The sequence below is a fragment of the Haliotis rubra genome, unplaced genomic scaffold, assembly GCF_003918875.1.
Source record: "Haliotis rubra isolate DU_JTF1 unplaced genomic scaffold, ASM391887v1 Scf69, whole genome shotgun sequence".
Classification (NCBI taxonomy): Eukaryota; Metazoa; Mollusca; class Gastropoda; order Lepetellida; family Haliotidae; genus Haliotis; species Haliotis rubra.
The window spans coordinates 1,710,378-1,723,018 of NW_025767401.1; the positions used below are offsets into that span (position 1 = coordinate 1,710,378).

Sequence of the window (12,641 nt, forward strand, 5' to 3'; positions counted from 1 at the left end):
TTTTATTTTTTTTCTTACCGGTATTCTTGAAAAAATACAACAGGTGGATCCGTGAAACAAGAAATAAAATTGGTCTGGCCTAATGAGTGTTGTGGTAGAATTTTCTAAAATCTTTATTTCTTCACCAAGTTTGTTCAAATTTGAAATATATGTTAATCATAACATATAAAAAAACAATATATGATCGCAAAAGTCTAGATTTTTTGATTTTTTAAAATAAATTATTGTCCGAACAGTGATTTGAACCCCTGTGGCTGCAACCCTTATCCAAAAATGCATAACAATTTCTCCCACTATTTATCAACACACACAATAATCACAACAAAGTTACTTGTGATACACTGTCATATTAGGAATGACAAATCCAAATAAATTAAAATCACGTCTTAATAATCATGTGTAACTGGATAAGAGAGAGTAATTTAAAATGTCTGCTGAAAAACATTTTTTGGTATTCAGTTCCTAAATCTGCCTACAGATTGATAGGTTGTCAGTGAAACAAAAATAATGGACATAAATTGTGAAATTTCTGCTCTTTTTTCAGATATTATACTTCTGGCAATCCCTATTTTTCTCATATTAAAAGAAAGTATGATGTTTGTCCATTTCACCAGGTGTAATGCTGTCTCAGTAAGATCTCACAACACAAGAACTATTTATACATATGTACATATAGCCACATGAGAATACAAGATGAACTATATATTTCAAGCATACAATAATAAAATAAAACAACAACAATCAACAATAGTCTGTACATACTTTTATTGAGATGCATCACACTCAGTGTTTCTTCTTCAATTCAACTGTGTGAAACACTGACTAGTGACGATTATCATAATGAAAATGCATTTCTGTGAAAATAGACGATATTGACAAAACACTTAAGCGCACAATAGATGATATCAAACATACAAATATATCCATACAAAGTTATGTCACAAAACAAATAACAAACAAATAATGGGATTTCATACAAAAGAGGGTTACAATTAATGTTCTTTGGATGGAAAAACATGACCGAAGTAAACAATGCATGCAAGTTCAACATTGAATGAAAAATATTTGTTACCATGGTTACCTGAACATTGCTTCCTTTTGTAATGAAAGTAGCAATTTCTAAAATGGCCAGGTGAATCTAGCAGTTTTCCCATAAAGAGCAACTGATCGTTCCAAATTACACACAAAGTTTATGATACAATAGATCAATAGAATTTTAATAGAACAAACTAGTTATCTAAAGGAGATTGTGTAAAGATCACCTGAAAAGGTACAAAATATATTCGTTTGTGAGTCAGCTGAAAGGATTTAGCCAACTCAACTGACTTTGTCCAGTTGTCCAATATCCTACATAAAAATTAATATTTTACAGAAGGTATTAACACTAAATACTTCTGGCATCGTGATAGAAGATCTACAAGCATTTCACAAAATATCAATAGCAATTAAGAAAAATAATTGATAAAGAAGACAAAGCTGCCAAAATTTCAGATAGGGCATATCAATAAATGCATTGAAATAAATTATGATTACAAATAAAGTAATACATAGCAAACTGCGTTTTGCTTGAGTCAGACTATTATTGAATCGGAGATGCGACTATGCCGTCGATGAAATCACAGCTATCCTCTGCTGACAACTCTGTCAAGTCAACCTGTGGCATCAAATGTCCTTGTTTGAATAATTCACAATGTCAACAGGTTCACATGCTCATTTCTTCCTAATGGGAAGTCCCCCGGACGGATCCCCTTTCTCATAAGTGGCAATCACTTTGTTGACAAAGTCAGTTGTATTGCCGGCAATCATTTCTTCTGTAAAAGAAAATAAACCCATTATTATTTGGTCGTTCTTGATCAAATTCCACTATGTACAAAGAAAGCTGCATTGTCTGTTACATATCTATAACTAGACATTAAAAGGAAACCATCCTGAACATAGAAATGGTGGAGATGAAATTAAAACCAATATATCTTATAATCAATGAACTGAAAACATAGTTCATATCTTCAAGTGATGTGGTGTGCCCCATAAAATTTCTGATAGTCTAAAATCTTCAGTTCAGCATCAAATTCTCTTCATCAGTTGAGAAAGGCACTGGATAAAGAATATAATCTTTGTCTCTCATGTTGACTTTTCTTTGTATTTTAGATCAAAAGACATTCTTCTGCAATTCATCACATCCAGATGCTGCATTTCTTGTCAACAATTTCCTGAATGATTTTCTAAGAGGCAAAATATTGCTTGTTTTATATTTACGATATTGATTCCTATGCTAGTCAACATCACTTTTATTGCTAAGGTAAATGGCACTTTGACATTTAACCAGCAGTTTCTCTAAATAGGTTAGTAGTAGCTCAAACAGATTTGTTGTAAAATGAGAGCTTATCGGACAGATCAAGACAGAATAATTAAATTCTGTCACGATTTCCGAAACACTTATTTCCTACAGCACAATTCCTCCCCCAGTTTCCAAAATTAGTCCAGGTGTGACAATCACAGACGATATAATTCCATTTTGAAATCATTCTTGAAGGACAAAGATTTTCTACTCCTACAGATATTGTGAAATAACAAATACCGATACAGACAAATATTGCGCAGCAGCAGATAGTATTACTTCTCATACATGACTAGTGATAACTACTGAATAGTCATGCTTGTTTGTTGTTTGTGTAGTCTCAGTACCCACATGGTTTAACTGCTATCACACACAACCCCTCTCCCCAAACCTTGCAGTCACTCAATACAAAAGTAAATACGATCCTGTCACCAAAATGGTTTCTTTTGAAAAAATAATAATATGTTGATTCAAATATTGCAACAGATATTTTTGTATGATTTTTGTTATAAATGCGTTTTTAAACACATTTTCACTGTGATGACATACAGAGAAGCACTTACTGAGATGGGTTTTGATGAGTTCTTCAAGTGTCTCGACAAGTGATTGTTGTGGAGTTATCTCCTCCTTCTCTAGGAGGCGCGCTTCTTGAGGTCTGCTTTTATGTGCACCATCACCTCCATCAGTTGTCCTGTAAAACACACAGGTATATAGTGCTTGCTTCACATCAGTTACCTGTACCAAATAAGGGGCGGTGGGGTAGCCTAGTGGTTAAAGCGTTCGCTCGTCACGTGGGTTCGATTCCCCACATGGGTACAATGTTTGAAGCCCATTTCTGGTATCTCCTGTCGTGATATTGCTGGAATATTACTGAAAGAGGCATAAAACTAAACTCACTCACTCAGTTCCCTGTACCTAAATAATGTAATTATGATTGGTGTGTTGTATCAATCTGCATAGAGTCCCACCATGACACTTGAGACTTATAATACTGTGAAGTTCTTTTTCTTCTTGTTATTATTCACAATATTTTACAAGCAGCAATTACAGTTTCATAATACCTTCTTTTTCAAGCTAATTTCATCAAACACAAAATCACTTTTGGCATAATTGATTCAACTCAAGTCTAACTTTTCACTGATTTAATTAAGCAGTGTATAATACACTATTAACATGATCCAGGAGGGTTTGTAACTTAATCAGTTGTCAGAAAACATTTTTCTGAGACACTTACCGTGTTCTTTTTCCAGACCGAACAACTTGACTTTGTTAGCTTCATGCTGTGCCTTCTTTTTCAACCGACAAGCCCTGTAAAAGACAGAGTTACATGAAACAAACAGAATATTTAATTATACATCATCACAAGTGACAGGCAAAGTTTATAATCATATTACAATATTGTTTGTCCCCACATTTTGGCTGATTCTCTACTGTTTATATATTACCTTGTTTACATACTTGACATAGATAATGATGTATAATCCTGACATGTCACGTGACACCACTCACCTTGATGCCAGCTTATTTTTCTCCTTCCTTGACTGGTTCCTTGCCGATGCCGTGCTCTCACCCAGCGATGTCACTTCGTTAATTTTGCGATTGAGTCGCTTGATCTGCATACCGATCTGGACGAGTCGTTTGGGGTTTGGCTGAACATCATTCCCATCTCCCTTCCTGGCTTTACCCCCATGGCGGATACCGGGCCACTTGAGTATTATTGGGGTCAAACACAGGGTCCTCGAAGTTCTTCAGATGGTGTGGATCCGAGCTGTCCAGCTCCAGTCGGAGTCTTGTACCTTTAGGTCCTTTTGATTGCACGTTGTACTGCCAGAAATACTGCTTCTCCTTCTTCTTGCCGTTACCCATCAACGACTCCTCAAGGGGAGACAACTGACTTAGCATACCCTCCTCATCTGAGAGGTCATCGTCAAGGTCGGAGTCTCTGTCACTGAACACATCATTGTCTGAATCCTGATCTTCATTGGATGTCATTGCTGAGCTTCCTGAATCTGCGATTACAAAACATGTAAAATAGAAAATATACTAAACTGCTGAGTAAAACTCAGTACAAGCCAAATTAAAAGTGTTGTTGATGTAAATTTGAGCAGCAGACAGATAATGTTTACTCTGGCACAACGCCAAGTATTCAGTCATGCATATGCCATACCAAGTTACCTCCTCATTATATCACTAACAATCAGGCTATATATCAGACATTATAGAAATTCAAAATATGCAATATATTTTCAGTTATAAACAAAAACTATTTTAATTGGTAGTAAAATATAATACAATTTGTAGACATATGATAAAACTAATTCAAGTCAGAAAGACGATACAGGCAAATGACAAGTTATCCCTGACAAACATCAATGGGTTAAATCGTGACGTGTTTTCCTTTGTCGACAGCAACAACTGGACACATGTTTATGACTGCACAGCTGCAACCTTCACCTTACTCACAAACAACATGCTCATTTAAAGTCTTTTTAAGCCTGAAAGAACCTGTTTGCTCAGTGTTTGCCAAATGAAAAATCCATAAAATAGGTTTATCATATATAAATCTTGGACAGTTCAATACATCAAGGACAAAAACAAAGTCTACATTTTGTACAATTCATAGTAAATCCTTTCATGATAAGTAAGGTATATTTCATAACCTAAAGGGATTAACGTATACAATAGGCTATTTTTGTTGTTTTACTATTAATTTCAAAGTGTATCCTTTATTGAGCACCAAAGTGCTTCATTGTGCCTCTCCTGTTGCACATAACTTTGTACTGTCAGTGTAGACACACAGTCTATAACTAATCCTATTCTGTGGGTGAAAATAACATTCCAAGTTTGGACCATCATCTTTTTATGTGATGCTTTCACTTTTGTTTTGTATGTCTAGGAAACAGCTTTGTGTTCCACTGAAGTCCAGTGCGTCTGATGTATTCAGAGCAGCACAAGGAACAGGTCCCTACTTTCACTTTCTGTTCATTTCCAGAACGGGGATGATTACTCCATCTCATTTCTCATAAAAGCCTGCTTCCTTGAAAACACTCGGGTACAGAAAGTAGGGTTTTCCCTGACTCGTTATTTTGTATTACAACAGCTGAATTCAGCCCATGTCTGTATAAACAAGGCAAATCAACCAAGGCACATATAATACAAGCACATATAAACTCCAGTCACTATTTGGCTGAAAAAATGCTACTGCAAGCTTACATTTTCCACTCACTCACGCACATATACACCAACTTTACTTTTCATGCAAGCATTCTTTGATGCCAAAGTCAACTAACTAGCATACTTATCAATTAAAACAAATATCTGACATTTTCTGCCAACAACTGGATATCATTAAAGTGTTTTAACTACATCATTAAAATATTATTATCCAAAAAGGACAAAACATTTTGGTTGAGATGTTGCAATCTGCCACGACACCCACCTGGTTGCCCATGTTCAAAGAAAGAAACGTCATCAGACAGTTTACCATTGTGAGTCTGTGACCAGGGAGGGTTATTATGGGGATAATCACGTGGCCCGCACAAAACAGTACGTCTTTTCATACATTTTTAGGATTGTAATGAAAAATATATCACTAAATTTGAGTGATTATCATAAAGAATGTTTAGTCACAGGGTGTGATTGAGACAGTATGTTATCTTTTCTTCATACACATAAAGATTGTGAATAACTGATGACTAAGTAGACTAAAGCTTCTCTTACCATGCCTGCTCCTCTTGCTCCGTGCTGAAGCTGAGGATTTGGAATCTTCAGACTTCTCGTGGATGTATTTCTCAATTTCCCTCCATTTCTCCTCCACATCCTCACCAAGTTTGGCGACTGTTGCCGACCTCTTGACCCCTGTTTGTACCCCTGTTCTGCTGGGAGTCTGCGGCGACTGTGTGGGCATCGATGACTGGGGTCTACTGAGTGGGGCCACAGAATTCCGCAACAAAAGTTTGTGAAGTGTGGACTTGTCATCAACTGGAAGCGAACCCGTGACTGTGGACGATGGTACTGAGGACTGGACACTTGAAGAGACGAGTGTTGGTGCTGGTTTCTTGACCTTTGTGCTGTCAACTGCCCATGATGCTTGGCTCTGAGAATATGGTGGAGTGAGGTTCATCTGAGAAGCACAACTGGTTGCCAGCTTTGTCACGGGTTGCTGTAAGTCTGATGCTCTGGGCACATTTGTGGACTGGGTACAAAGCAAAGATGACAGTGACACATTGTTATCTCCCTTTGAACACAAAGCACTGTTTGTAGATGTTGCAAATGCTGAATCAGCGTTCACCAAGCTGACCACCTCGTCCAGTAGAGATTCATCCATATTCAACTCGGCCAGTGTTGGTCCATTTGACATATCACAATTTTCCATTGACATTTCCGGATCAAACATTTCCGACTTAACCCAGAATTTGCTTGAAGAAGGTGTCCCTGGATTTCCACCAGAGTCTGTCAGTGACAGATCCAGACTGTTCATCTCATACTGTGGCTTTAAGTCGAAGTCCTCCTTTCCGTGGGTGTAGCTGGAGAGTGAAGGACTACCTAGAGAGCCGTTGATTGAGTTCTGCATGTCATGCTTCTCTTGTTCATACATGTAGAGAGAGTTTGGACTAGCAGCGTATGCTGCGATGTCGGCAGCAGGGATTGTGTGGTCACCGTCACTGCTTGAAAGGTTGTAGAAGTCAGGACCTGGAATAGTGTCCATACTTCCTTGTAACTTTGCCTGCAAAATTGAAAAGAATAAAGTCTATGGAGCAACACACAACATAATTATCACATGAATCTGAAACAAATTGTCTTATGGCTATTGGATAGTGCATGTGTGATTCAAGTTTGCATTAAAAAATATGGCATTGGATCATTGGAAATTATCAGAATAATATTAGATAAATATATACATTATTTAAAAATGGTTATAAAAAACACCAAAAATACCTGTTTGTTTTTTAAAAATAAAGGTAAACATTATCAAACAATATGTAAAATAGAAACAAAATTCAAAATTCAAAAAATAATAAAAAGGTAATAGCAATAAGAAAGGAAACAAACAGATAACGTCTGAAAAACACAAAACTGTTGTAACAAACATGTGCTCCTAGCTTAGGCCCCCCAGACAAGGAGAAGCCCATCCCATGTTTTTCACAACACATCATATCATTTCCATACATAACACTGATACAAACAATCAATACCATGTGGCAAGCAGAAACAGTGAACTGTAACACAACAATCACTACAGTTCATTAAAGGACCCCAGAATACCTAAATAGTCAGTTTCCATTTTGAGCCAGCCATGTGATGGTACAGCCATACTGGCAGCTGAATGCTGGTCCCTGAATAGCTATGACATCACACACAGCTCCATGTGTCACTGGCCAAGAAACACTCCTTTAATTTTCTCAGTGCTTATTTGGGTCAGCCTGTCTTCATGTTCAACCAACCCTTAGGATTATGGTTACTGACCACAAATATGCAGCTTGAATTTTTGAATTTCAAGAAATAATATTTGAAATAACAAGGATGTATTTCATTTAGATATGCAGTGTCATGAAGTTGCAATAAGGAAGACTTGTTGGAAAATTTGAAGAACAGAGCATTCCCAGGGATTTGTACTCTAGTAGGAATAAGTAGGAGAACAGTAACAGTAGTAATGTATATGTCTATACTAAGCAATGGAGTTAGTAAAACAGCAGAGTCAGCACTTTTCATATCTAATGATTGAAGATTGAGCAATCAGGCACTTTTGTCAAAGATTTATCAGTCAATGAAGTAACAGTTTTTAAATGTTGCAACATATTACTGCAAATTTCAGCAGATAAAATAATCTACTTTCATTAGCCTATTTACATCATCATGATAATGCTTGTAAAACCAGTCACATTCACATTCATCTATATTATTCTTCATTACTTTGTAAAATGGCAAATGCCCCTCAAAATATGAAATAAAATTACAAATGATTTTCTTACAACCTCAATCATGTTAATACTAAATAGTTTTCAAACTTCCGATTAAATCCTTGATATCTCATTACATTGATTGCAGGTAGATTCCTACAGGTACTGTACAGGTACATCAATATTTTGAGACAATCTATAAATTTGACAGACAATGATCAGTTGAGAGAAAAACTCCTGAATGCAAGAATTAAAAAAATCAAGTAAAACACCTTAGAATGTTTCAATATTTTTCTACTTTTGTAAACTATGAAGTAGGCTCATACGCGACAAGAAAAATACTAAGTTTTTCAGTATAGTGGTATCTGATCAGCACCACCTGGCATTGTGTAACACTCTGTGTACCAGCAGACACTTGGACCTTGAACTTCCTGTAGCCTCACACACCAGTCTTGTGTGAATCATACCTACAGAGCCCCTCACAAAGAAGCTAAGTGAACCTACATACACTGTCTACTACAGTAGGCCAACAACTTCCTAGTGGCAAACCTGTTCCTAGTCCGTTGTTGACATAACCACCAGTTCTCAGAAACACACCACCTGCTCATTCACTAGAACAGGGTTGATGTTAAGTACAGCAACACCAGGACGTCCTACACAACACTGCCTGTTTTTATGACTCAGCACTTTTGTCTTCCTAGTTCTAATTCCTGTTAGGAAAATATTTGTAAAAGACATTTAACCATGTTTAGGGACCGTTCATAATTTATGGTATGTGTGTGTGCGTGCGTGCGTGAGGGGGTGATGATGATTGTAAAGGGGTGGGGGGTAGGGGGTCATCAATTTTGTACACATGTACTAGGGGGGTTGGGCAGCAATTTGTACATGACATGCAGGGGGGTCACTTACTTTGTACATAAACTGGGTGTGTGTGTGTTCACATTGTACATGTTTCTCCTTAAAATTCATCATCATCAGCCCCCGCTCCCCACAAGCCATAAATTATGAACGGTCCCTTACTAGAACTCAATTTTTGTTTGTAAAATCCATTTAACCATGTCTACTTGAGTAAGTGTGCACTTAGATTTGAATAAGAAGTGTAATGGCAATGATGTCTGTGTCATAGGAAGCCCCACCATCTTCCAGACAGTATTGCTCAATATACACCATTCCTTAAACAGCCTACAAGCCTCGCTCCAAATGTCAGATCAAATTACCCGTACAAGTATTTTGTAAGATAATATTGTGACTTGCTCCATCGTGGGAATGGATTTCACAATTCCCACATAAACCAGTGCAATATAAACTAACACCATAGTAAACAAAGAGTACATGAGTTCAGCAATCCTGTTAAATGTCACCTCCATGCCTGAAGCAAACACCATACTTAAATTGATGGCCATGACCTTTCCCCTGTCCTGGGCACTAGTCAGTGCTGGGCACCGCAGCATCCGGGCAGGTGCCCCGAGAAGTTATGTCTTAGCAACAGTCTATGTTAAAGTATGGGAGTTATTATCACTGTAGGACTAAGATCGCTTAGTACAATGGGACCCTATGTACTCTTAACATAGTCCAAATAATCTGATATGCCCAAGGCTATTAGGTCATGTAGGACTGACTGTTACTTCATCGTGTTCATGAGCGAGTGGTTGATTATTGCTTAACACCGTAACAGCAATCTTCATCTCATATTACTTCATAAACATACTTATCTGTAAATAGACAATATGACTGACATATGTGTAGAGAGTCATATATAAGACCACACAATTTTGTAATATGACAAAATTAAGAGTCAGTCTTTAAAAATTGATTTCTGTGTATCCAAATTGCATAGATCGATGCTCATGCTGTTGATCACTGGATTGTCTGTCCAGACTCAATTATTTACAGCCAGCCAGCATGTAGCTGGAATATTGCTGAATGCGGTGTAAAACTAAACTCACTCACTCATTCATAAAGTGACACATATAGACACATTTTCATCATGTTCATAATAAACAGAATGCATCTTTCCCTGTTTTCTGCCCTCCTCAGCTATGCTTGGTATGTCAAACAGAGCCTCTTTGCGTCTGGCATCTAACATGTCTACAATCTCAATAACGAACCCTTGTCAACAAACACCCACATTCTCAAACACTGCATCTACTCACCCTTGGGCCGTGGGGGTCAATCGTCATCGGGAAAGGATTTCTGGGAATCCTTGTAAACCCCTGTCCCACCCCCTGATGAATACGCCTCTGTGAAAACGTGTGACCGGGCAGCACTCGACAAACACCAAATTTGGTCCTCACAGGATGGTTGAAAACTTGTGAACTGAAAAAAGAAAGACCCATGACGTTTAAAGCATAACTTAACATTTGATCCATGCGTGACTGTTTCTACCGGACAAAACCCCCAACTCTGTGTGAAGTTTCCTGGCTCACAAATCTGGCAATAGGAATAATAAGTATTCCTAAAATGTTTGATAGTCCTTTCTCAGAAGTTGACAGATAACAAAATAAACATCATTTATGGATAAAAAAACCTTTCTAAATAGTATATTAGAGAATTTGTTATCCATAAATTGTGTTTACCTCATAATGAATCCTGTACAGTCTGAAGATTTTGTTCTGAACCCCTATGCAAGCTAGAGTTCATGGTAGCTCAAACATATTATAGTCACAAATACTACTTCATATTTCACACCTGGTTTGGGTTCGGCCAAAATTCCCCGTAAGACTTTGTCCTGTGAATGTTCTACGTCTTACCGCATATAAAATAGAGAGGTATACATTAACTACATTGGAGGAGAAAATATTCATTTAGTGTTGTACAGTCATGCAAAAAGACCTTTATCATTGGATATTACATGGGTTATTCCCAATCTGATCTATTTATAGAGCTGACTTAGGAAATATTTCAGCTGCCAGAGCAAACGAAACATAGTATGAAATGAGATTTCCACCCACACAATTTAAATCCACTTAGCTTAAACACAATTTATTGATAACTTGAATTTAAACAATAGTTATGAGAGAGCCACTCCTCTAACATTCCTATTGCAGTGTGTGCCTCAGCTTGTTGAACCAGCTGATACTGTGTAGGGGAATCCCCTGATCAGCTGTGGCGGCAGTGCACACTGGCTCATACTCGTACTGGCTTGGCAGCCACCAGCCTACAGCCTTCCCATGTCAACTGAACTCTAGTTTTCCACACAAAGCAATGATTGCTACACTCATGCTTACTAATCACCACAGCCCTCTGGCTCCGGGACATGAGGATCTGATGACTGGCAAAACTGCTACCTAAGACACTGTTTAGCCTAGTCGATTTAGTTTACGTTAACTGTATAATAAACATGATAAACAAATAAACAGAACTGATATGTATAGGTTTTCCCATACATGAAAATAGGTATTTCTTCACGTTCTATGAACATGGTCATGATTGTCACAGTGGCTGCCTCCATAGAAAGAAAGCCGGGCAATAAAGTCATTTCAGCAATAACACTTCATGGAAACAGATTTGAATAGATTAAACAGAATCATTATCCCAATATTTTTAAGTATTTCAATTTCATCTTTTTAAATAAAAACCTTTGTCAGTAATCATGATATGCTATCATAATCTGGCAGCTATTTCATACAATGTAACAGAAAATAACACACATCAAACAGGATTGAAAGATAAGATCGATTATTAATAAATTATTGAGACTTTGTCATGATCTTATTGCTCATCCAGACAAGGAAAATAAGTGTGTCAAGTCCCCTTTGTCCGACAGGCACGCTTTGCTGGCCACTATACTGTGACTCAAAGACTTGAACAATCAGGATCCCCCAACTTGACAAAGTCTGCCTTAGATCACCGGTAGCTTTCCGACATGCCATGTGAATCATGTATCCTGCCGATACAGACAGCAATCTTTATAAATGCATTCATAACTCCATTGCTACAGTTTTCATGATTTAACATAAACGCTAATGGGTGAATTTTTCAGGGTGTTGTTAACATTCTGGGTGTGGGCAATTTTCATTGTTCTCGAAACTTTAGTCCTATCAAACTGCAACAAGTCATGCGTGAAATACCCTTAAAATCACATTATATATTTTTAAGTACTGGGTTTGAAAGGAGAAAAGGGTTTCTAAACATTTCAGGTAGCATGACTTCCTGTGTCATTTCAAAAGGGTGGGTTGGGGTTTGGCACTCCCTGGAGTACCTCAGAACAACTGATTCATAGAAATCCTGTTTCAACCAAATATTGTATTTTGAAAATAATACATAAAATAATATATATTTAGGACAGCCATTTGTTTCAATTTTAAGATTTAGCATAAAACACTTCATTACCTTAGACTATGATTGTAAAAATAAAATACTATCCAAATATTCTTATAAAGTTAAAGTTCTAATTTGGTTGT

At 37.2% G+C, this 12,641-nt stretch overlaps 1 protein-coding gene across 1 annotated transcript; it reads right to left on the reverse strand.

The window, feature by feature from the left end:
- Positions 1 to 746: 746 nt before the first annotated feature.
- LOC124258269 (CREB3 regulatory factor-like) lies at positions 747 to 10,918 on the reverse strand. The gene is given in 9 exon segments (XM_046692336.1): positions 747 to 1,811; positions 2,902 to 2,980; positions 2,983 to 3,029; positions 3,573 to 3,646; positions 3,848 to 4,045; positions 4,047 to 4,347; positions 6,059 to 7,064; positions 10,392 to 10,554; positions 10,815 to 10,918. Coding segments are annotated over 9 exon segments (1,974 nt in total). The 5' UTR covers positions 10,820 to 10,918; the 3' UTR covers positions 747 to 1,710.
- Between the last annotated feature and the right edge of the window lie 1,723 nt (positions 10,919 to 12,641).